This window comes from Salvelinus fontinalis, chromosome 30, assembly GCF_029448725.1.
Source record: "Salvelinus fontinalis isolate EN_2023a chromosome 30, ASM2944872v1, whole genome shotgun sequence".
NCBI lineage: Eukaryota > Metazoa > Chordata > Actinopteri > Salmoniformes > Salmonidae > Salvelinus > Salvelinus fontinalis.
This window is the reverse complement of record NC_074694.1, coordinates 37901076-37928670: the sequence shown is the minus strand read 5'-3', so window position 1 is coordinate 37928670 and position 27595 is coordinate 37901076. Positions and strand designations below refer to the sequence as shown.

Sequence of the window (27595 nt, the reverse complement as noted above, 5' to 3'; positions counted from 1 at the left end):
AGAGCTTCAATGCGGTGATATTTAATGCCTAACCGGCAAACCAAAATGTCCAACACGGACTTACTGGGTGTCATAAACACCTGTCTGCTAACACGGGAGACAAACCCAGTACACAATACAAAACCCACTCCCGAAATCCACAGCAACAGACGAACAATCCCGCACAAGGAAGCATACAATCTGGCTGGCTAATAAAGCCACACTAATTGCCAATTACCCCAAACCAGGTGATACAAATAAACACATAAGGAGGGGGAGGAAAAAGAGTCAGTGGCAGCTAGTAGGCCGGTGACGACGACCGCCGAACGCCACCCGAACGGGAAGGAGAGCCTGCCTCGGTTGAAGTCGTGACAGTACCCCCCCTCTGACGCGTGGCTCCCGCAGCGCGCCGACACCGGCCTCGAGGTCGACCCGGAGGACGAGGCGCAGGGCGATCCGGATGGAGGCGATGGAAATCCCTTAACATAGATGGATCCAAAATGTCCTCCACCGGTACCCAGCACCTCTCCTCCGGACCGTACCCCTCCCAGTCTACGAGGTACTGCAGGCCCCTCACCCGGCGTCTTGAGTTCAGAATGGCCCGTATCGTATACGCCGGGGACCCCTCGATGTCTAAAGGGGGAGGAGGGACCTCCAGCACCTCACCGTCCTGCAGGGGACCAGCTACCACCGGCCTGAGGAGAGACACATGAAACGAGGGGTTAATACGATAATAGGAAGGGAGTTTTAACCGATAACACACCTCGTTTATTCTCCTCAGGACTTTGAAGGGCCCTACACACTGCGGCCTCAGCTTCCGGCAGGGCAAGCGGAGGGGTAGGTTTCGGGTCGAGAGCCAGACCCTTTCCCCCGGTACAAACACGGGGGCCTCACTGCGGTGGCGGTCAGCGCTCCTCTTCTGCCTAGTAGTAGCTTGTTGGAGGGACTCCTGGACGGCCCTCCAGGTCTCTTTGGAGCGCTGTACCCACTCCTCCACCGCAGGAGCCTCGGTCTGGCTCGGATGCCATGGTGCCAGAACCGGCTGGTACCCCAACACACACTGAAAGGGGGACACATTAGTAGAGGAGTGGCGTAGGGAGTTCTGGGCCATCTCGGCCCAGGGAATGTATCTCGCCCACTCCCCTGGCCGGTCCTGGCAATACGACCGCAGAAACCTACCCACCTCCTGGTTCACTCTTTCCACCTGCCCATTACTCTCGGGGTGAAAACCGGAAGTCAAGCTGACCGTGACCCCCAGACGCTCCATGAACGCCCTCCATACTCGGGACGTGAATTGGGGGCCCCGATCAGAAACGATGTCCTCCGGCACCCCGTAGTGCCGGAAGACGTGAGTGAATAAGGCCTCCGCAGTCTGTAGGGCAGTAGGGATACCGGGCAACGGGAGGAGACGGCAGGACTTAGAAAACCGATCCACAATGACCAGAACCGTAGTGTTTCCCTGAGAAGGGGGGAGATCTGTCAGGAAGTCTACGGACAGATGAGACCATGGTCGTTGTGGAACGGGGAGGGGTTGCAACTTCCCTCTAGGAAGGTGCCTAGGAGCCTTACTCTGAGCGCATACCGAACAGGAGGAGACATAAACCCTAACGTCCCGAGCTAAGGTAGGCCACCAATACCTCCCCCGAAGGCTCCCCACGGTCCTCGTCACCCCAGGGTGACCCGAGGAGGGTAGGACATGAGCCCACCGAATCAGTCGGTCCCGAACACCAAGCGGTACGTACTTACGGCCCGCCGGACACTGAGGAGGCGCGGGTTCCGCCCGTAGCGCCCGCTCGATGTCCGAGTCCACCTCCCATACCACTGGCGCTATCAGCCTCGAGGCGGGGATGATGGGAGTGGGTTCGGTGGTCCTATCCTCCGTGTCGTAAAGGCGGGACAATGCATCAGCCTTTACGTTTTGGGAGCCTGGTCTATAAGACAACGTGTACCGAAACCGGGTGAAAAACATGGCCCACCTTGCCTGACGCGGGTTCAGTCTCCGAGCTGCCCGAATATACTCCAGATTCTGGTGGTCGGTCCAGATGAGAAAAGGGTGCTTAGCCCCCTCAAGCCAGTGTCTCCACACCTTCAGAGCCCTGACCACCGCTAACAACTCCCGATCCCCCACATCATAGTTACGCTCCGCTGCACTGAGCTTACTAGAGAAGAAAGCGCAGGGGCGGAGTTTTGGTGGCGTACCCGAGCGCTGTGATAGCACGGCACCCACCCCAGCCTCGGACGCATCCACCTCCACTATGAATGCCAAAGAGGGATCCGGATGCGCCAACACGGGAGCATCTGTGAACAGAGCCTTCAACCTGTTGAAAGCTCCGTCCGCTGCCGCTGACCACCGCAACCGCACCGGGCCCCCCTTTAGCAGTGAGGTAATGGGAGCCGCTACCTGACCAAAACCCCGGATAAATCTCCGGTAGTAGTTGGCAAAACCCAAAAACCGCTGCACCTCCTTCACCGTGGTTGGAGTCGGCCAATTACGCACGGCCTTTATGCGGTCACTCTCCACCACCACCCCCGAGGTGGAAATGCGATAACCCAGGAAGGAGACGGCTTGTTTGGAGAACACACACTTCTCAGCCTTGACGTATAGGTCATGCTCCAGCAGTCTGCCAAGCACTTTGCGCACCAGAGATACATGCGCGGCGTGAGTAGTTGAGTAGATCAGAATGTCATCGATATACACAACTACCCCCTGCACGTGCAGGTCCCTGAGAATGTCGTCTACAAAGGATTGGAAAACGGCTGGAGCATTCTTTAACCCATACGGCATGACGCAGTACTCATAGTGGCCCGATGTGGTACTAAATGCGGTTTTCCACTCATCTCCTTTCCGAATACGCACCAGACTGTACGCGCTCCTGAGGTCCAGTTTTGTAAAGAACTGCGCTCCGTGAAATGATTCCACCGCCGAAGCGATGAGAGGTAGTGGGTAACTAAACCCCACTGTGATGGCATTTAGACCTCTATAATCAATACACGGACGCAAACCTCCCTCCTTTTTCTTCACAAAAAAGAAACTCGAGGAGACGGGTGAGATGGAGGGCCGAATGTACCCCTGTCCCAGAGACTCCGCGACATATGTCTCCATAGCCAACGTCTCCTCTTGGGACAAAGGGTACACGTGACTCTTAGGAAGCGCAGCGTTAACCTGGAGATCTATCGCACAATCCCTACCCGGTCGATGTGGTGGTAATTTAGTCGCTTTCTTTTTACAGAAAGCGATTGCCAAATCGGCATACTCGGGGGGAATGCGCACCGTGGAACCCTGGTCTGGACTCTCCACCGACGTGGCACCAATGGAAACTCCCAGACACCTTCCAGAACACTCCTCTGACCACCCCTGGAGAACCCCCTGTCTCCACGAAATATTGGGATTGTGCCGGGCCAACCAGGGAACACCCAGCACCACTGGAAACGCAGGCGAATCAATAATAAAGAGACTGATACGTTCCCTATGATTCCCCTGCGTTACCATGTCCAGGGGAACTGTGACCTCCCTGACCACCCCTGACCCTAATGGCCGGCTATCTAGGGAGTGAACGGGAAAGGGAGAATCTATCGGCACAAGCGGAACGCCCAACTTACGGGCGAGTCCGCGATCCATAAAGTTCCCAGCTGCACCTGAATCGACTAGTGCCCTATGCTGGGAAGAGGGGAAAAAATAAAGGGAAAAAATTGAGACAAACATGTGACCAACAGGGGGTTCTGGGTGAGTTTGGTGCTGACTCACCTGGGGTGATCGAGAAGCGTTCCGCCTGACATCTCGACTCCCAGACAGACCCCCCCAGCACCGGTCGAACGTGTGTCCTCTCCGACCACAGTTGGTGCAGGGGGGGCCTCCTCCTCCGGTACCCCTAGGCGCGGCCCCTCCCAACTCCATCGGGATGGGAGCCGGGGCGCTGGGTGGTGGAACGCACAGGACCCTCTCCGAACGCCCGCGGGCAGCCAGCAGAGTATCCAGTCGGATGGACATGTCAATAAGTTCATCTAGAGAAAGCGCGATGTCCCGACACGCTAGCTCCCTGCGGACGTCCTCCCGGAGACTACACCGGTAGTGGTCAATAAGGGCCCTGTCGTTCCACCCTGATCCCGCGGCCAAGGTCCGGAACTCCAGCGCGAAATCCTGTGCGCTCCTCTTCTCCTGCCTGAGATGAAATAGTCTCTCACCCGCCGCTCGGCCGTCTGTGGGGTGGTCAAACACGGCACGAAAACGACGGGTAAACTCCGGGTAGTGCTCCTTCGCGGAGTCCGGGCCATTCCAGACTGCGTTGGCCCACTCCAGAGCACGACCCGTTAGGCAGGAGACGAGGACACTCACCCTCTCCGCTCCCGAGGGAGTGGGGCGAACAGTGGCCAGGTATAGCTCCAGTTGGAGTAAGAACCCCTGACAACCTGCCGCTGCTCCATCATAATCCCTCGGGAGCGTAAGACGGAGCGCGCTGGAGCCGGGGGATGAAGAGTCCTGGGGGGGGGGAGCCGAAGGTGGAGAGAGGAGCCCACTCCTCTCCCATCGCTCCATTCTCTCCATCATTTGGTCCATGGCGGATCCGATCCGATGGAGGACAGTTGTGTGGTGGAGAACCCGTTCCTCCATCGATGGGAGAGGGTTGGCTGCTGCTCCTGCTGACTCCATTTAAATTGGTGCGGGATTCTGTAACGACCTGGGTGTCGGTGGGGTGTGAAATCAGACGCAGGAACAGCAGAGCTTCAATGCGGTGATATTTAATGCCTAACCGGCAAACCAAAATGTCCAACACGGACTTACTGGGTGTCATAAACACCTGTCTGCTAACACGGGAGACAAACCCAGTACACAATACAAAACCCACTCCCGAAATCCACAGCAACAGACGAACAATCCCGCACAAGGAAGCATACAATCTGGCTGGCTAATAAAGCCACACTAATTGCCAATTACCCCAAACCAGGTGATACAAATAAACACATAAGGAGGGGGAGGAAAAAGAGTCAGTGGCAGCTAGTAGGCCGGTGACGACGACCGCCGAACGCCACCCGAACGGGAAGGAGAGCCTGCCTCGGTTGAAGTCGTGACAGGTCCCTATAGTTTGTTGTTTGTTTATCGGTTGAGTTCAGACATAGTATGACCTCTTTGAGGCTCGACAAAAAGAAAATGGCGCCAAAAGCGTACAGTATATCTAACCCTGTTGTTTGTGTGTTGTTTTACAGCCCCATGTTGAGAATGTCCTTTATTGTGTTCTCATCCAGAGGAACCACTCTCATGACACTGACAGAAAACAGGTACACAAAAAATGTTGGCGTGCACCCCAAATGGTACATTATTCCCTTTATAGGGAACACATTGCCATTTGGGACTCATCCATTGTCGTGTATGAGGACTTTGAAACAGAAGAAAGTTAAGAAGCCATCTACACTTTGATCTGTTTCTACTCGGCAAGGACATTTTAAAGACCAGCCAAGGACATTTTCAATGACACGCGATTTGTGGTCTGTGTTGTTTGTCAGGGTGGAGATAAGAAAAGGATTGAATGTGTTGAAGAGAGAGATACCAGGTGGAGACACCTTCATGCACCTGGGCTTGCAAAGGGTACATATCTTCTTCTGACTGGGTTCTTACTTTATCACACGTTATTTACCTGTTAAACTTTTTTTTTTAAACAGACGAATAAGAATAATATTGTCTTCTCTTTTCAGGCAAATGAGCAGATACACCATGAAAACTTTGGTAAGCATCCAATGACGTCCGTCACTACATCTAGACCGAAAAAGAAAAAAAAACGCTCCATTTTTTTCTGTACTTGGCAATGTCGAGTCATACCATTGATTGACCTCTCCGTTACAGGAACAGCAAGTGTTATCATTGCCTTGACTGATGGGGAGCTGAACGAACACCAACTCGTCACTGCACAACAGGAGGTATTCAAACAGGATTGTAGCGTTCACCTTCCTGTTGATGTAAAGGAAAGACGATGTAAAAACATGTTCTCTGGGGTTGATTCTTGTTTTTTTAACAAACAGGCGGAGAGAAGCCGATCTCTAGGAGCTATGGTGTACTGTGTGGGAGTAAAAGACTTCAACGAGACCCAGGTAACGATTTAGTTTGCAGTGAAACAGATGCATGTCCTCTTCCCCTGTGAAAACACATTTTAGGAACCTGTTATTAAAACAAAAAGGACATAATTACATGCAGTACTACTCACTCAATATTCTTTCAATACAATGATTACAATATGTGCTATTCATTTTGAGTAACCAGTTTGTAGACTATGTATCCTGTAATTGTATCTACCTACTCACCTTGAACCTGAGCTTGCTTGTGAGGTTGGTAGGGCTACTTATATCCCAGGCTGCGCGTTAGTGATAGAGAAATTAGGCGATTTGACTAGCATGCAAACGATTAACATATTAGCTAAGAAGAATGTTTCAGAGTCATGCAGTGTGAAACTGGATTTGAAACATGATTGGCCCTATGACTCATTCTACCACCTAGATTGACTTTCACAAAATGCCTGGACATAATATACTGTACTATACCTGCATATACTATACCTGTATATACCATACCTGTATATACCATACCTGTCAAGGCACAGTAGTTTAGGCATCTGTCCAATGTCGTTTGTACATTAGGATTGTACCTGATTGTGCTTAGTGTGCCAGTCATTGTACTGTTATTCTCCCCCTAACCTGGTCATGCATGTAGAGAAAGATGGAGCCATACACTCTTTCAAAAAAGGGTTCCAAAAGGTTTCTTCAGCATTCCCCATAGGATAACCTTTTTGCTTCCAGGTAGAACCTTTTTTGGTTCTAGGTAGAGCCCGTTTGGGTTCCATGTAGAACTCTCTGTGGAAACGGTTGTATATGGAACCCAAAAGGGTTCTACCTGGAATCAAAAAGGGTTCTTCAAAGGGTTCTCTTATGGGGACAGCCGAAGAATCCGTTCAGATTCTAGATAGCACCTTTCTTCTACGACTATAGAAATACAATATAATTCTTAAATCAAGTGTTCACTGAACTCTTCGCTGAAGAGAATGGGTCATGATGTAAATAATATGTGTCTGTCTCTGGTTCCTGAGATGTGAGCTAGGAGGAAGCACTGGGCCTGTGTAAATAAATCTGCTCTCTCCTTCCTCCTATAGCTGGCCACCATAGCAGACACCATCGAGCATGTGTTTCCTGTGATGGGCGGATTCGTAGCCCTGCGAGGAGTGATCGACTCGGTAAATAAACCCTGGACAGAAAGGAGAGACAGTCCCCTTTCGTCAAGACATACCTTCAAAGAAAGATAAAATAAAGATGAAAATACAAAATACACAAAGATGTTGTAATCTACAGCTACTGAATGTCTCACATTTGATTTACCTGTTTATTTTGACAAAGAATCTTGACAAGCTATGAGTTAATTGTAGCTAATATTAACCTACAAAACTCAATTCATCTCCTTATTCTCCTTCTCCAGATCATCAAGAAGTCCTGTATTGAGATTTTAGCTGCAGAGCCCTCCAGTGTTTGTGCAGGAGGTGGGGTCCCTATAGGAACAAAGCAGATCAATGCCAGTCAATGCTAGTTTCCTGTCATTGCTTAAGTGCTGTGTTAATTTCATTAATGGGCCAAGCTGGTGCCAGTGCCCTTCCCTCTGACTGGGGCTCAGCTGGCACGTATTCATTAGTGCACACCGTAGTAAAACCTAGCACACATTATGGAATGGAAAACTTAAACAAGCGTTTCTTATTGGACATATTCAGGGAGTCCCTCCCTGTTTCACTTCGTTTTTTATCAAGTTGTTGCCTAATGAATTATTATATTTAAGGTTTAGTTTATTGTCAGTCATAGTGTAGAACATTGGCAGTCAAGAGCTGAATTATAGCGTTCAGTCCATATGTAAATATAACTAAATAAACAAATGAAGAAATTGTTTATTAGAAATAGTTTATTGTCATCGTGAGGGAGGGAGGGAGTATCGTCACAGCCAGGGAGAAGCCTCAGGAGCCGTGGTCAGTCAAGACAGGTCCTTTCAGAATAAGGAAGTACTGGTTTAGAGCCGTTGAACAGGGCACCCTGCAGCAAGGTCTCCTTTGGTAGCTAGCCAGCTACTCCTTGACCACCACCAACATGCAGCACCCACCTGAGTAATGCCCCCGGCAGCCTCTAGAGTTTAGGGCGCCAGAAAACCCACTACACGTCGGCAACAGATTAGAATAGCCCTGTAGTCCTCCCAACAAGCCTCTATCATCTCCACACAGACCTCTGCTGTCCTCTTACTTTGGGCTTGCTTGCTTCCTTAAGCTCCAGCGGTCAAAACAAAACAGCTAGCCAGATAGCTCACTAGCTAGCTAGCCAAGCCAACCAGCTGACTTGCATAGGAGTCTGATCAATCTAATGACACCAGCAGACAGGAATCCCCATTGGTGCTAATGGAGTGTGTCGTATTGGGGATCTTGTTATGAGAGCGTCTCTAAAAGGAATTTATCCTGGCCTGCCAAATGGAAGTCAATTTGATAAATGACTTTTTTTCCCAATCGAGAGACACAAGTCCCATATGACCTGCAGTATGTTTCCTAAGTATGTTTTCTGTATTATTTAACCAATGTTGCCAAGCCAATCTACCTCATCTTGTATGCTATCCAACATAATTGTGTAATGTCTGATAGCCTATGATGTATGTATGTATCTGTACTATTTTTCCTACACTAAAGCTGTTGTCTTTTATTTCCAGAGAGTTTCCAGGTGGTGGTGAGAGGAAATGGTTTCCTTCACGCCAGAAATATAGAGCAGGTGTTATGCAGCTTTAAAGTCAATGACACCCTCACAATTAGTGAGTACCTGGTTACATTTACGCAATAATGCCTGAGGGGGTGTGGCATATGGCCAATATACTACGGCTAAGGGCTGTTCGTAGCCATGACGCAACGCGGAGTGCCTGGACACAGCCCTTAGCCGTGGTATATTGGCCATATACCACAAACCCCTGAGGTGCCTTATTGCTATTATAAACTGGTTACCAACGTAATTAGAACAGTAAGAATGTATGTTTTGTTATACCCATAGTATATGGTCTGATATACCACGGCTGTCAGCCAATCAGCATTCAGGGCTCGAACCACCCAGTTTATAATTACCTTTAAAACACTGTAGGCTTACCATGTGTTTTTACACTAATGTGTATTTTCAGCTGTAACATGCATGAAGTACTATAGGTGATTGAAGAAACTTAAGTTATTTAAGGAAACCGCTGACTAAAGTGTTGGGCTCTCTCCCCAGATGAGAAGCCTGTGGATATCGAAGACACGTTCCTGCTGTGTACAGCTCCGGTTATAGATGAAGTTGGGCAGTGAGTAACTTTTTTTTAACATCCGTTTTAAAATGGTCCAAGCCATCCCTGTCGGATGAGAGTGTGTTGCTTCTTAACCACATGTCTAGCCGATCACTCTCCAGCCCTCGCAAACAAACACACTAACAGAGGGAGAGACCCAGAAGAAGCCTGCCGTGCATTAGGGTGTCTTTACGATCCCTGTCAGGGCCACAGTCCACTCCTCCTCTATTCTCTCTATATGACGATGAGCACTCGTTTAGATCCTCATTGGTTAGAGCCCTGTGTGTTCATAATGAGGGCGGTGTTAAGGTTGCCCCTTAATCCTAACAACAGACACACCCATCATCCATCAGCTGGCTTCGTTTCTAAATCAACAAACCACTTTAGAGTCTCTTTTTTTCATCACCACATTCCACTAATTTCTCCCCTCCCTGCTTACCTCTCTCCTGTCCTCTACCCTCTCCCTCCAGCCTTCTACCTTCTCCTCTCCCTTCACCCAGCTACAGGGACTCCTCTGTCTCTCTCTCTCTCTCTCTCTGTTCTCTCTGTCTCTCTCTCTCTCTCTGCCATATTTTTTTCCTTATTTTTTTCTCCTCTTCTGTCGTCTTCTCTTCATCAGTAGAGTCATTTGGCAGTTAGCACCCCATGGTCAAATGTATCACCCTTCCCTCACACACACGCACAAACATACTCACATCTCTACAAAATGTGAACATGGCCCAAGTCCAACTGTCCATATTTTTCCTCTGATCGTTACTTCTTTAAGGGATAAGAAGCTGTTTGCTGGCACTGAGGTGTGCGTGCACATGAACTTAAACCACATACCCGACTCCAGACAGTCAAACCTGAAGAGGCTTTATCAGTCAAAAATGGCCTAGTTCGCATACCCTCTTGATCAGTCTACGTGCTTTGCACCCCTAGAAAAAATGTGTGGAATTCAAAATGTGTTTTTTTTTTTTTATCATTGAGGTTTTATATGTTTTCCTGGCTAGAATTGTTTTGCGCCCCGAAGCGAAAGGTACTGGCAGTAGTTTTTGGAGATAGGAAGAAAAAGAGATGTGATATGGGCATCGATTATTATTTTTTTTCACCGGGCAAGGTCAAACTTGTCTTGGCTGACAAAGGGTTTAACCATCTTTGATGCCAGTGCCGATGCCCTACTTAGTCTCAGACATGTAATAACACGTCTGAGCAATAATAGCCTGTTTGTTTGTTGGGCGCAAAGCTCTTTTTGTGTGGCACTGTACAACGGTGCCATTTTGCCAATCAGCTGTCTTGTCCAAGCAAGTCCTAACTAGCATCATTTGCTTCCATTTGCGTATCCTGTATTGAAACCATGTGTGTTTTTGTGTTTCAGGGTTGTTTATCTACAAGTGAGCATGAATGAAGGCCTGTCGTTCATCACTAGCTCTGTGCACATCACCACCACAGAGTGTGTAAGTATGCTCTTCCAATCACATTACAACTACTACTCAGAAACTCACTAGAAAGTGTCTTATGTTGGGAAACAATGATCCTATTTCCAGAATTGCTTTTTTGGGGGGGGTTCTATCTTAATCTTTTTCAGTTTCTCATTTGTGCCTAATTTTTCCTCCTCTTAATCTTGTTGTGGGGCATTTATTTAAAAAAATCAAAAAAATCAGAGGGCTCCTGTTTTGCTTGAGTAAGTTTCCTTCTTCTTCTTTTCTTTCTCTGCTCTATCTGGTGTTCTATCTGGAGCCAAACCACAGGGGCTTCAGCAATGATCCACCCAAAAGCCCCCCACGTCAGAGGGATTTTAACCAGCACTCCGCTCACCCACAAAATAAAAACACCACCACATCCCATCCACAATCTAAAGGCTCTAATAGGAACCATATTGTCCCATATTTAGATCTTGAGACCTCTCCTCAACTTCTCTCATCTCTCATCAGTCTTCCTGGTCTGTGTATCTGGGGGTCCTAACCCTGTCTTAACGATGACTCTTATCTCCCTTGGCAGTTTGATGGTACCATCCTTCTCATCACTCTTCTGGTTCTGTTCCTGTTGATGGCAATGCTGTTCATGTGGTGGTTCTGGCCCCTCTGCTGCACAGTGGTAACCATCAAAAATTGGTTCAATATGATGGCAATTATGGGCCACATGTTATATTATACTGTATAGACTAGACCATTTAGCAGAGTAACTGCCATTTGAATGATTTAATAACCTTTTAAAAGTAACCTGGTTCAATGAAATGCAAATTATGTTGTTATTGTTTGTGTAAGAGTGTTACCAGAATATGCTAGATATGACTTTAAAAGTGTGTAACAATTTCTTTGTCAGTTTTGCAGTTCATTCAGATGATAAAGGACAAATGCCAGGGAATGATAATGAACACCTGATGTGACCACTTAGTTACTGTCAACAATTAATATTCATGTGACTTTCCACCCTGAACTTCCTGTCTAGGTGATCAAAGAGCCTCCTCCAGCACCCCCTCCAGAGCCAGTAAGTCAGCCCTTGAAGGCGCATTTAGTTCTTTCACAACCAAATCTCTATTTTTTTATGTCAAATTGCAGGCATGTTATAGAAGGGTCCAGACACTTTTTTTTACGATTCCACTTGTTTTTTGACAGACTTAGGCCAACCAGCAAGTCACTTCCTCATCTCCTTGTGCAATACAGGGACTCAGGACAGGGACATGAACAAATGCTCCAAAAACACCCAAATACATCATTTTAGACACAGAAAAGCTCTCAATATAGTGATGCAGGACTTTAGATGTTGGAACACATGAAATGTTGTCATTCCGAACTTGATCCACAATGTCATATTCAATTTTGTTGCGTCTCGAGCGATACCGTCCATTCTAGCAGCGGGCTACACGGAGAATGGAACAGCTGGATAGGGGAAACAGGTGGATTCTTGCAAAAAAGAAAATATATACAAATATAAAACAATTGTTTTAAATAGTCTAAACAGTTACAGGCGCCATCATTGCTCCCTGTGGGAGTATTGTACAGACAAGGCAACTTAGACTATCGAGGGTTTTACACACATCCAAACTTTTCACAGGAACTGGACAAAGATCCAATATGAAGAGAAATGGGGAACGTCCGCTCACCATTATGCTCCCAATTGGAATGTTTTCTAAACATCATGGAACCATCTCACAGATCATATTTGAACTTTCCCCAGAAATAGCAGACGGAATTGCATTGCATTCCAGCCATGTACATTCTCAACACAAACTCCTGGACGGTGGAATCTTTCCAATAAGTTTGGTTTATAATCAAATTAAACGGGGGAAAAACACATTTAGGATCGGGTCAGAAGCATGATATCATACATCGCATCTCTCGTTCCATGAGCATACAGTGAGCATAGTGTGTAGGCCTAAGGACTCTTGGGGCAGGAGGCATGGATGCTTGTCCTATCCACTGTATTAAATAGTATACAATAACCATACAATAGGCCTAGTTACAGCAAACATGTACCGTAATTGCTGGACTATTAAGCGCACCTGAATATAAGCCGCACCCACTGAATTTAATTATTATTATTTTTTTGTACATAAATAAGCCGCACGTGTCTATAAGCCGCAGGTGCCTACCGGTACATTGAAACAAATGAACTTTACACAGCCTTTAAACGAAACACGGCTTGTAACAAAAATAAATAGGCTTTAACGAAACACGGCTTTTAACAAAAATAAATAGGCTTTAACGAAACAGGCTTGTAACATTTTTTTTTTTTAAATAGCAGTAAACAATAGCCTACCAAGAAAGTCCTTGGTCACTATCTTCCTCCTGTGCACTGAAACCACTGAAGTCATCTCCTTTGGTGTCGGAGTTGAATAGCCTCAGAATTGCTTCATCCGATGTTGGATTGTTTTCATTGCGCTCTCCTCACTTTCATCCGGAGGCAAACTCATCCAAGCCTCATTTTCTAGTTCGGGCCATCTGCTTTTCTTTCCTCTGAAAACTTTTGTTGTCTTTTTGCACTAAGTCAGTTTCTCACGCTGCTGTTTCCAACGTCTTATCATCGACTCATTAAGGCTCCCGTGCAGCAGCACTATTTCCTTTTCCAACAGCCAGATCGATCGCCTTCAAATTGAAAGCTGCATCATATGCATTTCTCCGTGTCTTTGCCATGATGAGGGTGACAAAATGACTACCGTAATCAGAATGATGGAAAGTTTGAGCGCGCTCGATTTACGTCACATTATGTGACGGTGGTCAGTTTTTTGGCGGCATGAATTTGTGAAAGCGGGAAAAATCCATAAATTAGCCGCGTCATTGTATAAAGCGCAAGGTTCATAGCGTGGGAAAAAAGTAGCGGCTTATAGTCCGGAAATTACGGTAGCCAGTCTATTTTTTTTTATTGGCTTTAACATAGAAATATTTTTCTACACACATTGTATTTGCCTTTCGAAAATGCACTGCATGTTCGAGCCATGGACAATTGAACATGCAATCTCCATAGACAAACATTGGCAGTAGAATGTCCTTACAGAAAGAGCTCAGTGACGTTTCAACGTCATAGGATGCCACCTTTCTGACAACTCAGTTCGTCATATTTCTGCCCTGCTAGAGCTGCACCGTGCAACTGTAAGTGCTGTTATTGTAAAGTGGAAATGTCTAGGAGCAACAGCGTCTCAGCCGCAAAGTGGTAGGCCACGCAAGCTCACAGAACGGGACCACCGAGTGCTGAAGCGCGTAGCGCGTAAAAATCGTCTGTCCTCGTTTGCAACCATCACTACCGATGTCCAAACTGCCTCTGGAACCAAAGTCAGCACAAGAACTGTTTGTCGGGAGCTTCATGAAATGGGTTTCCATGGCTGAGTAGCCACACACTAGCCTAAGATCACCATGTGCAATGCCAAGCGTCGATTGGAGTGGTGTAAAGCTCGCCACCATTGGACTGGAGCAGTGGAAACATGTTCTCTGGAGTGATGAATCACGCTTCACCATCTGGCAGTCCGATGGACTAATCCGGGGTTGGCACATGCCAGGAAAATGCTACCTGTCCCAATGCATAGTGCCAACTGTAAAGTTTGGGGGAGGGGGAATAATTGTCTTTTGCTGTTTTTCATTGCTTATATTGTTCTCCAAAAGGCATGTGGGAGACTGCCCAAACATATGGAAGAAGGTACTCTGGTCAGATGAGATTAGAATTGAGCTTTTTTGCCATCAAGAAAAACGCTATGTCTGGCGCAAAACCAAGACCTCTCAACACCGCAAAAACATCATCCCCATCATCATCCCCATGCTATAACCAATTGTGTTATCGCTAAGTCCAGCTTTTGGTGAATCTGAAATATCACCACTAGCTCTGCTTAAAATTGGTACGTAAGCGAACGTTTTTAAAGACACGCCTAAAATATTTCCACCCATCCCACCTTAGCGCAAGCGAGCTAATGTAAGACAGGTAAATTACCAACCCTCGCGCCAGGGTTGTAAAATAGCAGAACCCTGGCTTTTACAAGTCAAAGTTAAGATCGTGATTTTGACAGTAGCTCCGACTTAACGCCAGCAGAAAATAGAGCCCTAGGCATATCGAACACTTGCTTGGAAGTAAATGATTTACTCCCATCTTTTCTGTCTGCCAGGAATCAGATGATGAAGATGGCATGCCCAAGAAGAAGTGGCCAACCGTGGATGCATCCTACTATGGTGGAAGAGGAGTCGGAGGAATCAAAAGAATGGAGGTGAGGTGGATCTAATCACTTTACAGTTACACCCAAATAAATGTCCATCTTTATCTCCCATATTTCCGCACAAACACATGAGTTGGAACTTTATTCTAGACTCTACCTCACCGCCTGTGTGTAGTATGTACTGTAGGCCCACTTCCACAGGTACAGTAGGTCATACCCCATCTTTGTTCCACTCCTACAGGTACGCTGGGGAGGGAAGGGTTCAACCGAGGAGGGGGCTAAGCTGGAGAAGCCCAAGAACGCGGTGGTGAAAATGCCAGAGCAGGAGTTTGAGCCGTACGAGCCCAAGCCCAAGAAGGCCCACAACAGGAAGCCAGCCACAGACAGGAAGTGGTACACCCCCATACAGGTAAAAACACTCTCTTCTTCTCTTTCCTTTCTACCTTTCTTTCTCAGACTAGTTTATACACTCTCTTCCTCTCTACCTATACATGTATAATAGGGTACTGTGTGTAGTATGAAATTACATATTGGCCATGCACACTTTACACGGGAAACATTTTTGACAGTATTCACTATAGCCATGTCTCCCTCCCTTTGTTTGCAGGGTAAACTGGACGCCATTTGGGCCCTGTTTCGCCGCGGCTACGACCAGGTTTCTCTCATGCGGCCTCAGCCAGGAGATCATGTGAGTACTAAAGCCTTAAAACACCATGGGAGCCCAGCCTTAGCCCTATCCCTCATCATACAGCCCTACACTTCCCTAAAAAAATGCCCGTGCAGTGGCCGACACTGCCCCTGCAGTGCCAAAATGCATGATAAGGCAGAGCCCAAAGACCTGCTTCAAATCAGCCGCTGCCATAAAAAGAAAATAAATCAGAGCTGTGGACGCGCTCCAGACAGATCTACTTTATGTTTTATAAACCTCGACTTTAACTGCTTTCTGATCGGGCACATGTTTGAACTGCCATACTGCCCCTTTATATCAAAACGGAGATTGGAGTTTGGCTTGGGGTTAGTTGAAGGTAGTTTTTGCTCTAGATATGCACTTGGAGGGCTGGGCTATATGAGACTCTTTATCCCATAGCCCTCCTCTCCTTTCTTTCCTTCTAGATCTGCAGCTAGCCTGCTGAGGTGGCACCTCTCCAGGTGCCAGTTAAAATCATGCGTTATTTGCAGAAAATAACCCTTTTAAACTGGAATTCCACATTTTTAAAGAGTGTTCTCTCAGCCAAATATATGAACTGAGGAGAAGTGAAGTACTGCCAGATAAGCTCTCAACAACAACACAGAAAATAAGCTTTCGACCGCAAAAAGGAACAATGATGCTTATGCTAATGATTGGCTTCCTTCAAATTTCAAAGAATTCTCCTGGCCAAATAGATGTCGATACTTTGTTCAAAGGGTTTGACCCAGGAAAACTTTTAACGATCACCACGTGCAAAAGGTTAAACATGACGCATTGCTTATTCCAGAGGAAGTGTTTCCGTGTAATGGCGTCGCCTACTCAAGTAATTTGCGGTCTGTTACGAAGGAGCAGAAAAATTCCCAGGCAGGCCTACTGGTACTGGTGTAATCTTGTTTTTCTTAGGGGGAATGGGAACGAATACAAGGCAGGCAAGTTCTTTCCTGTGTAAATTGTGACCTGAGGAGAACCATTAAACTGTCTTACTGACTTTTCAGCATGTCTGTCCCCTAGGCCATGCTAACTGCTAACACAGCTCTTATCATTCCCACTCACACTCCCTCTCTCTCTTTCTCCCTCTCACACACAGACACATACACACACAGGCCATATTGGCGTTCACAGCATATGCACAGGCCTTGTGTGTTCCATTGGACCCATTTGGCCAAGGTCCGATCTGGATGCCTGACAGACATATTCAGTCTGTTGCTATGTTGCATTTTATTACCATGCAGATTGCTATGACGACGCCTGTATCCTGAATGGCACTATTGAGAGAAGCCTTGGCTGAAAGCCTTTACAGTTCAATCCCTAGTTTCCTTTGATTTCATCCGTCCACAATGGAGCTGCTATGTCCCCTAGTCAATGCATCCTCTCTGAATACGACTCATGTAGCTATGTAACTCCACGACACTGAAAAACAGAAAGGCACCATCTGTTCCTCTTTTATTTCTCATTCTCTTTGACCCTTCCGTCAGTCTTCTCCCTCTCTACACAGCCCTCGCTCCATCTTCCTCTCCCACTCCACTATGGGATTCTCTGTGCTGGTTTTGGACACAGACCCTCTCCCTGTTTGCTTAGTTTAGGTTGAGTGCAGTATAGTGTACAGGGTATGATTAGCGTGCTTAGTCTGGTTTAGTCATCTCCCTCTGTGTGTAGCCCTAGTCCTAGGGACCTCAGCTATTTGGACCTCAGCTATTTGCCTCCAACTACTCTCCGACTTCTCCGCGAGCTCCTATGTAAAACATCACGTGCTCGAGCAGATTGACTCTTGAGGGTAAACTAGAGGCTTTGATTTAATGTCTCCCCTGATGGAGAGTTTGCACTGCGAAGGGCATGAGGTAATAGGCAGCGGAGACAACCGCGAGAGTCGTCTCGACCAGCGGGGACACGAACCCTTCTGAAGCAGCCCTGGCTAGTCTGTTTTGTGACATCTGGGTTTAATGGCAGACATTGGAAAAGGGAGGTTCGAAGGACATTCTTTGTCTTGCCTTTGTGTTGTAAGTTTTTGGTTCAATGTCTCGAACCACACTCGTTCAATGTGAAGTACTCGCAGAAAGGTAGCTGAAATGAACCTCTCAAAGGGTCTGCAGAGAATGAAAGGATATTTTGATTTTATGTTCAACATCCCTCTCTTGTTCTCATCCTGTTATTGACTGGAAGGAATGTCAGAGACTTCGAATGGATTTGAGGAGACAGTGTTTGGTTACCAGAGGATTTGTTTTTTTTTCTCCTTGGTGCATAATTTACAAGTCAGGATGAATGGAATGTGTCCTCGGTTGTTTTTGATTTTTTTGCCGATGCGGTCACTCAGTGTTTGTGTGTTTGCATAATGTTAAATGCCTCTACAGTCCTACAGTATACCCTAGTAAGTCCATGCCTGCCTATCTACGTGGGGGATGGAAAAAGGCTTACTGGGTTGTCTTTCCAGTAAGGGCATGAGTCTGAGTTAGGCCATAAACCACGAGAGTTCACAGTAAGAGGCCACTGTGGTGGCTGGTGGGGGTTTAAACTATGTAGCTGCTGTGGATGAGAATAGAGAGCAAAAGTTTATCAACAAAATCAACTTATTTGTCTCAAGAACTCAGATCTCCCCCCTACCAATCCTCTGTCTCTCTCCCCCCTACCAATCCTCTGTCTCTCTCCCCTCTTTATCTATTTTTCTCTCTCTCGTTCTCCATATGGTGCTATAAACAACATGGAGTTTTTGGAAAGCAGCCACAGTTTCATTGGCAACAGCAACAGTACATTGGAACAGAACATTGGACTGGGAAGAGGGCGTAGGGGGGTCACAGCAGAGGCTGATGGGTAACCGTCCAGCCAGATGGTCCTGGTTGGAACAGACAGAAAGGGTAGTGACCGTCCCATGACCATGGGGTCAGCTGGGCTCAGAGGTGTTAGCCTAGATGGGAGTTAGACACCTGTGTGCTGTACGTGGGAGAGGGGCTGGATCATGTCAGGGAGGGGGGTTACAATGTAATCCGAGTTATGTCTTTACTGTAGCTTAATGGCGTCCTGTATACCTCCTGACTTTTAGGACATTGATCCCCGTGTAATCTGATGTCACTGTCTCTTTCCCCTCAGGGTCGATGCATCAACTTCACCCGGGTGAAGGACGAGGCAGCGGCAGCAGCCAAGGCACCTCCCCGGGCCCATAGCCCACCTCCCGCTTCGGACTACCGTCCCCTGATCAGCCCCACTACAGCACCGCCACCACAGACCAGCCCGCCGCCGCGAGCGCCGCCCGTCACCCAGCTGCCCCCAGGGCCACCCCCCTCCCGCACCCCCCCAGGTCCTCCCTGCCCCCCTCCCACACGCCCCCCACCCTGCCCAAACAGCAGACCATGAGATCAAATTAGGGACCCCACTCCAATAAAGAAAAAGTCCACATTGCCAAAGATGCTCCCTCAACCCGAAAAGAAGCACAGTATTTATTGGAGTTGGGGTGAAATTAGCAGGAGACATTATGGTTTGTTGCTGGACAGCAAAATATGTAGTCATAGGAAGAAACATACTGCAATGGATGAAATGATTTGATCACCTACTGAGTATGTTATGATGGTTAGTGGCAAGGCAACAGTAGAGTGAGACTATGTAACTTTAGTCATCTCTGAGTCGATTTACTTTCAACCACAAGGATTGGATTTTGCTATCAAACCAATCTAGATGATGTAGAATTTTGAGCTTTTTTCATCTCTCCCTTTTGTACATTTTTAGATGTATCTTTTTACATCTCTATTTTGTAAATTGGAAGATTTGAAAGGGCAAGTTTTTTTAGGGGGTCAACAAAACATGGCACTGGTTTGATTAAGTTTAATATTTGTTTCTCATGTCCAAATAAGTTTACACAGACTGAGAAAGCCAGTTTTAGCCCATGTGGGTTATTCCATATTCCGTTCAAGAAACCCATTTTAATTACTCCCGTTTGGTAGTGTTGCCGGAAGCCATAAGCGTATAAGCATAAGTTGACACTGGGACACTTTTTATATGGACTGAACACGTAAGATTTCTGCTTATACAGTATACTCTCTCAGGATAGGAGCACATGGTCTGCCGAAAATGAGGCGCACAAACACCTTGATATTTTTTGTTACATCCCCTGAATGAGTTAGTTGAGAATCATACATAGGCGTAGCGTAAGAGATTTGTTAGCGTAAAATTTTTGCATTTTTAAACACTTTGTTGGTGATTATCTCTAAGGATGAACCCAGGTTTATCTAAGTTGATATTGGTATCTGTCAACATTGAATGCAGTTCAGATATAGCATCATTTTTTATATTGTTCGTTTTTTAAATCACTTTTGAATCATGAACCTCTAACAAAACAGCTAAAGTCAGGTCATTGGCTCTCATCCATTTTTTACAGTCTCAAAACTGTACTTTACTTTTATACATTGTATTGTTTACCTTTTTTTTTATTGAATCACAATCACATTGCAACTGCAGGGCAGTTCACCACATCTCTAATTTATTAACCCCAAAGACCTAGAGGAGCGTACTTGAATACGACAAAGGTGTCCACTGACAAAGATGGACACTGTGCATGTAAACAAACACCTATTCGCGCAACTTCATATGGCAGTGTTTCTCAACCCCATTGGTCTATAATCCGGCACTAGGTCATGGAATTATTGCCCTCCTAAGTGCAACTGTCCTGTATCAAAAGGCACATGACATTTCAGTGATGTGTCCATGAACCAACACTGATTTAAATCAAGCCCTCAAAAGGAGGAAGTCCATAGCATGCCGGTCCTTGGTACAGACAAAGGTTGAGGAATACTATTATATGCTTATCACACACGGTACCTTTCAGAATTGTTCTACTTCGATTTTTCTACACTCTTTGTATCATGTACTTCATTCGATTATGACCTATAATACCATTGTGTTACTATATTCCTTTGATATTGTGTAGCACTGCTGAAAGCTGTTCAGGATGATGATGATGATGATGATGATTAAGAGAGGTGCATGCATTTAGTTTGTTTTTATTGGTACGACACAAATAAAGCTCTATGGCACCCAAGTGTAATAATATAGTTCTACTTTTTGACAATGATGAACATCCTCCATTTGTATGAATGGATTTATGGCCCTTTATTTGAACATCATCCCACTCAAGCAATGGCATAGTAAGAGGAGCGAGCAACAACGTTAAATAGACCTCATTATTATGTAGTCCCTGGTGCGTTTTTGTCTCTATGCTTCAGAATGATCATCGGGACCATTGTGGGGCTGTGTTCTCCTGAGAGAAAGCTCTGAGAAGCTAAATGAGGGGTGTCAAGCTCATTTTGCCCCCAGGGGCCGCATTCGGTCTTCAACGAGGTCCGGAGGGCCGCACTGAAAATGTGTTATTTCCTCGCTGTCAAAATTAGCAAAAAATAGTCCTCTACCCATAGTTTTTAGAATTTCCTACGTTCCCTTTCTGTATAGCTTTCATTTCAGTGATTATTAGCACGCTGGTCCATTATAATGTTTATACTATTTCGATCTTGTTTTTGTGATTTTAAAGTATAAAATGGCCCGCTGGCCATATTTTTGACACCCCTGCGCTAAATGTTAACCATTCTTTTACATGTTAACCATTGTTTTTCATGTATTAATGGGAGTACTGAAACAAGTATGGAAAGACATCTTAAGATTCTCTTTTTTGACACGTTTTCTCTTTTTTTTTACAGTATTAATAAAGGTTGACTTTCAAGCTTTTATATGAAACGAATGGGTTGTTTTTGTGTGTGTGTGTGTGTCTGACCTATCTGAGGTGAGTGGGGTCACCGGTGAGCTCCTCGGTGGTCTTTAGCAGCCTGTCTATGATGAGGTGGAAGGGAGAGCTATCCACCTGGGCTAGTGTCTGTAGGGTGGCTGTGGCTGCCCTCCTCACCTCACGGACAGGGGAGCTCAGACAGGCCAGCAGGGACAGCACAACTATAGAGGGAAAACCATATTTAGAACTTTGTTACTAATACACCATCAATACGCCAGCCACTTGTTTTAACAATGTCTTCTACTGAGGGCATTGTGAGCACAATACATTTTATTACCATAGAATTAGTCATTAGAATATTACATTTAATAGGATCTCTATGTATATTACACTGTCACAAAAATCGTAATGCACCACGATGCTGTATGTAAGCACAGATATTATCTCACCCCAGACAAATGAAACACCTAGGGTAATATTCACTGTGCCAAACTCTACAGAAATCCAATTCAACGCAGCAAGCCTTCATATTATGTGAATGAGGAGGGGCTCTGTGTTGTAAAAGGAGCACTCACTGACCCCTTTTTCACACGTTCGAGTTTCTTCTTTGCTGCTCCACCTAGTACATTTGGATAGGGGACAACACAAACACGTGCACAAGTGCACACGCACACACACATACACACACACTTTCAGCAGCTTCAGTATGATCCACTTTGCCACGATATGGTGTTGTGGTCACTCAGCCTGGTCTCATAGACTAGACGTAACATAGTAAACGTAAATCCGGGATAGGGCTGTGGCGGTCACAACATTTCGCCAGCTGGTGATTGTCAAGCAAATAACCTGTCTAGGATCAGCGTGGCGCTAGCGGCACACCCCCCCCCCCCCCCCCCCACTGAAAAACCAGTGCCGCGAAATTCAAAAAAAATATTTTTTTAAATATTTAACTTTCACACATTAAAGTCCAATACAGCTAATGAAAGACACAGATCTTGTGAATCCAGTCAACATTTCCGATTTTTAAAATGTTTTACAGGGAAGACACAATATGTAAAGATGTACATCTATTACCTAAAAACACATTAGCATAATCCACCATCTTTTATTTGTCCACCAACACCAGTAGCCATCACCAATTCGGCTAAACTAAGATATTTATAGCCCCTAACCAACAAAAAAACTCATTAGATGACAGTCTGATAACATATTTATGGTATGGGATAGGTTTTGTTAGAAAAAAGTGCATATTTCAGGTAGATGGCATAGTTTACAATTGCACCCACCATCACAAATGGACTAGAATAATTACAATGAGCAACGTGTTTACCTAACTACTAATCATCAAACATTTCGTAAAAATACACAGCATACACGAATCGAAAGACACAGATCCTGTGAATACAGACAATATTTCAGATTTTCTAAGTGTCTTACAGCGAAAACACAATAAATCGTTATATTAGCATAGCACATAGCACATAGCAGCCCAGCATTGATTCTAGCCAAAGTGGGCGATAACGTCAACATCGCCAAAAATATATTAATTTTTTCACTAACCTTCTCAGAATTCTTCAGATGACACTCCTGTAACATCATATTACACAATCCATATAGAGTTTGATCGAAAATGTTTATATTTAGCCACCAAAATCATGGTTAGACAATGTGAAATGTAGCTCAGCTGGTCAGAAAATGTCCTTGCGCCACTTAGACAGTGATCTACTCTTATACATAAATACTCATAAACGTGACTAAAAAATATAGGGTGGACAGGGATTGATAGACAATTTAATTCTTAATACAATTGCGTTATTACATTTTTTAATTTATCCTTACTTTTCAATACAGTTTGCGCCAAGCGAAGCTACGTCAAAAAACATGGCGTCCTAAGCCACTAAAATGTTTCGACAGAAACACGATTTATCATAATAAAAATGTCCTACCTTGAGCTGTTCTTCCATCAGTATCTTGGGCAAAGGATCCTTTCTTGGGAGAAATCGTCTTTTGGTGGAAAGCTGTCCTCTTGCCATGTGGAAATGTCAACTGCGTTCGGGATGAACTGAAAAGCGTGCCCAACTTTTCACATCGTTGCAAAAATAAATGTCCCAAAATCGCACTAAACGGATATAAATTGCTATAAAACGCCTTAAATTAACTACCTTATGATGTTTTTAACTCCTAAAACGAGTGAAAAGATGACCGGAGAAATATAACAGGCTAAACTAACGCTTGGAACAGGTGCGCGCCGGTGTCCTCTAGGCTCATGACGCAGCTCCCAAAGAATGACTAGCTTCAGGGTTTTTTCATTTGTAGGGCCTGTGAACGAGCAATCGACCCCGTTGGAATCGTCATCACGTAAAGGCATCCAGGGGAAGACGTAAGAAGTGTCCGTATAGTCATAGCAACGACAGTGCCCTTTTAAATGACTTCAGAAGAGTGGCCAACATTTCTCAAATCTGACTCCATGTCAGGGAAATTGCTGTAGAATGGGCTCTGTTCCACTTAGAGACAAAATTTCAACTCCTATAGAAACTATAGACTGTTTTCTATCCAATAATAATAATAATATGCATATTGTACGATCAAGGATTTTGTGGGAAGCCGTTTAAAAAATTAGCCAAATTAGCATAAGTAGTCTAAACAGCGCCCCCATCCCCAACAGGATAACTGTCGGTCTCACGGTAATTGACTTTAATGAACATAGACACATTTAGTATCTCCTGGCTTCCACACATAGCCTACAAGCCACTGATGCAGACTTTGAGATAGGTCTAAAGAAGCATGATATGAAGAAAATGTAGTCTATTTCAGAAGAACAGAATAGCATACTCTGAATTGTCTTTATGTTAGGTCCTGACCTGCTATGCCATATGGACGTGGGCTACACTAGTTAATTTAGCAGACAAGAATTGCTTACAATTCCGTGGCATTATTTTGTAATATTTCATAGTATGTGGAATACAATTGAACAAAGCTGAATAAAATACAAAGGATCATTTGAGGGAGTGCGCACATGCGGCTATTCTGTGTTGAGCGATTAACAAATAAATAGGTACTCCTATATGCTAAATTTAGTTGTTCTACAAACATTGGGCTATATGTTTTGATTTTTAATACATTCTAAGGCTGCGTGATACGACTCTAGAGATTATTTGAAAAAAGTTGCTTGAAAAGCATGAACTCTGCTTTTTTTTGCACAAGCTGTACACACTTTACTAGTCTCTCATTCACAATTTGATAATGCCTCAAATTTCACAACGGCATCCCCTTTGTGTGGCCGTAATGCACCCAAAAAAGATCCATGCCTTTTGCAGCCAGTGGCCGTTGAGCCCTTGGCCCAGGGTGCTGTGTTGTGCCCTTCTCCCTGAGTGCTGCACTCTGAAGCACCTCCCACTGGTTTTTTCTCACAGGCCACAAGTGAAGACAGACATATCGGGGACACAACTGAGCGCGTCCTTATCCAATTCCGAGGTGCATATTGAAGATATTGGAAGAACTGTCCACATTTAGTTTTCATAACCCAACAAGATGAGTATGGCCAACGAACAGCAAAAGCGCTAGCCTATGTCAATCTACTATCCCCCATCGTACAAAAATGTACCTATTCGATTCTGCGCAATAAATAAATATTCCAAACATAGTCTTGGACAGTTGTGGGAAGCGATAGATCCCAAATGAATACTAGCATCAAAAATACAATGTAGCTCACGCAACAGATCAGAACGTTTAACTTTAAATATTAATAAACTATTAGGCTATTTCTTCACATTAACCGCACAGCAATGTGCACATGGCAGTAGGCAATATGCATGAATGTTGCATTAACGGGAAAACACCATTGTCAAAAGTGACCGCAAATGCGATTATGCATGTTATTATAAAGGTGCATTTTTATGGTGAAAATGATCTTCCCCAAATTTGAAACTCCCTCGCTGCTTATGTATGCCAGTTAAGCTCTACACCCCTTGTAAAGCATATTAATGTGCTTCATTTTAAGAAGTTATTTGGCTAGTTTAGTTGTGATACAAACATTATCAAAACATATAGGCCTATGGGCTAGGCTACATGAGGTGTGCGACTATGATTCGGAAAAAGTCAAAGAAAAAAAAGGCATTGTTTCTTGCCTGATGCTGGGCATCATTTACAAGTAATAATATATAATTCACAAGTGATAGGCTAATATTGTCACCCATCAGACTATTCTTGATTTAATCTTCTTGTCTTTACATATACAAAATAATATCTTTGTGAAATGTGTTTTGATTTAGAACGGACCATTATCATGGACCTGTCTCGAAAGAGAGGCAGTGGAAAAAATACATGTCATCTATGCACTTAAATAGCGAATGGAGGGCGCTTTTCCAGTGGTTCATTTTCATTCCAGCCAGGTAGGCTATACTCCTGTTGTAAAGATAAACAATGTGCTTAATATTAGGAAAGTTGAGAAATAAATATAGTAGACCTAGCTTATAGAAAGCTGATTGGATCCTCCTCTTTTTAATAGAGGCCATCACTCTGTTTTCTCATGCAATTGCATAGCTTATAGAAATTTTACGCAACATGAGCTCATGGGCTCTCATGAAGTGTTTGATTAGATTTTCCATTGATGTCAGAGTGATTAGAGGGACAGTAGAGTGCTGAGTAGCAGGCAGTTAGCAAGTTTTGTAGGCTACTAATGATCATCAGCAGCATCAGAGTTTGGAGAAGCCTAATTACCATGACTAAACAGTCACGTGGAATTTGACGGCCTTCATGACTCCTGACAGCCAGTGCGCCAGTAATACGGTCACCGCAACAGCCCTAATCCGGGACACTCAAATTAGTATGATATGTTACAATCTATTCTTTTACTTTTAGATTTGTGTATTGTTGTGTATTGTTAGATACTACTGCACTGTTAGAACTAGGAACATAAGCTTTTCGCTACACCCACAATAACATCTGCTAAATATGTGTATGTGGCCAATACAATTTGATTTGATTTGGTATGGTTACATGAGACAGATGTTTACTTAAGGCAAACACAAAAGTAGGGTGGATGGATGGGTGGGTGGATGGATGGGTGGGTGTATAATGCAAACTTCTAGCAACCCAAAGGTTGCTGGTCCAAATCTTATCACTGACAACTTTAGTATTTTTGCTAATTAGTAACTTTTTAAATTCTTTTGTAAATAAATGTATCCCCTTTTCGTGTTATCCAATCGCTAGTAATTACTATCTTGTCTCATCGCTACAACTCCCGTACGGGCTCGGGAGATACGAAGGTCGAAAGCCACGCGTCCTCCGAAGCACAACCCAACCAAGCCGCACTGCTTCTTAACACAGCACGCCTCCAACCCGGAAGCCAGCCGCACCAATGTGTCGGAGGAAACACCGTGCACCTGGCCCCCTTGGCTAGCGCGCACTGCGCCCGGCCCGCCACAGGAGTCGCTGGAGCGCGATGAGACAAGGATATCTCTACCGGATTTGTGTATTGTTGTGTATTGTTAGATACTACTGCACTGTTAGAACTAGGAACATAAGCTTTTCGCTACACCCACAATAACATCTGCTAAATATGTGTATGTGGCCAATACAATTTGATTTGATTTGGTATGGTTACATGAGACAGATGTTTACTTAAGGCAAACACAAAAGTAGGGTGGATGGATGGGTGGGTGGATGGATGGGTGGGTGTATAATGCAAACTTCTAGCAACCCAAAGGTTGCTGGTCCAAATCTTATCACTGACAACTTTAGTATTTTTGCTAATTAGTAACTTTTTAAATTCTTTTGTAAATAAATGTATCCCCTTTTCGTGTTATCCAATCGCTAGTAATTACTATCTTGTCTCATCGCTACAACTCCCGTACGGGCTCGGGAGATACGAAGGTCGAAAGCCACGCGTCCTCCGAAGCACAACCCAACCAAGCCGCACTGCTTCTTAACACAGCACGCCTCCAACCCGGAAGCCAGCCGCACCAATGTGTCGGAGGAAACACCGTGCACCTGGCCCCCTTGGCTAGCGCGCACTGCGCCCGGCCCGCCACAGGAGTCGCTGGAGCGCGATGAGACAAGGATATCTCTACCGGCCAAACCCTCCCTAACCCGGACGACGCTAGGCCAATTGTGCATCGCCCCACGGACCTCCCGGTCGCGGCCGGCTGCGACAGAGCCTGGGCGCGAACCCAGAGACTCTGGTGGCGCAGCTAGCACTGCGATGCAGTGCCCTAGACCACCGCGCCACCCGGGAGGCCAATTAGCAACTTTTTAACTATTTACTACATTTTAGCTACTTTGCAACTACTTAGCATGTTA

At 45.3% G+C, this 27595-nt stretch overlaps 1 protein-coding gene across 1 annotated transcript in view; it reads left to right on the top strand.

Annotated features, from left to right (window-relative positions):
• The window catches only part of LOC129829176 (anthrax toxin receptor 1-like), a 34455-nt gene extending 13158 nt beyond the window's left edge, over window positions 1-21297 (top strand). Inside the window, exons 3-18 of the mRNA XM_055890779.1 lie at window positions 5182-5253; window positions 5479-5560; window positions 5668-5698; window positions 5816-5889; window positions 5992-6060; window positions 7113-7193; window positions 7433-7493; window positions 8690-8788; window positions 9235-9304; window positions 10644-10722; window positions 11267-11362; window positions 11717-11755; window positions 14859-14957; window positions 15148-15315; window positions 15514-15594; window positions 18676-21297. Of these exons, the coding sequence (XP_055746754.1) occupies window positions 5182-5253; window positions 5479-5560; window positions 5668-5698; window positions 5816-5889; window positions 5992-6060; window positions 7113-7193; window positions 7433-7493; window positions 8690-8788; window positions 9235-9304; window positions 10644-10722; window positions 11267-11362; window positions 11717-11755; window positions 14859-14957; window positions 15148-15315; window positions 15514-15594; window positions 18676-18939 (1465 nt within the window). The 3' untranslated portion in view covers window positions 18940-21297. The remainder of the gene's footprint in view (window positions 1-5181; window positions 5254-5478; window positions 5561-5667; window positions 5699-5815; window positions 5890-5991; window positions 6061-7112; window positions 7194-7432; window positions 7494-8689; window positions 8789-9234; window positions 9305-10643; window positions 10723-11266; window positions 11363-11716; window positions 11756-14858; window positions 14958-15147; window positions 15316-15513; window positions 15595-18675) is intronic.
• The last annotated feature ends 6298 nt before the right edge of the window (window positions 21298-27595 follow it).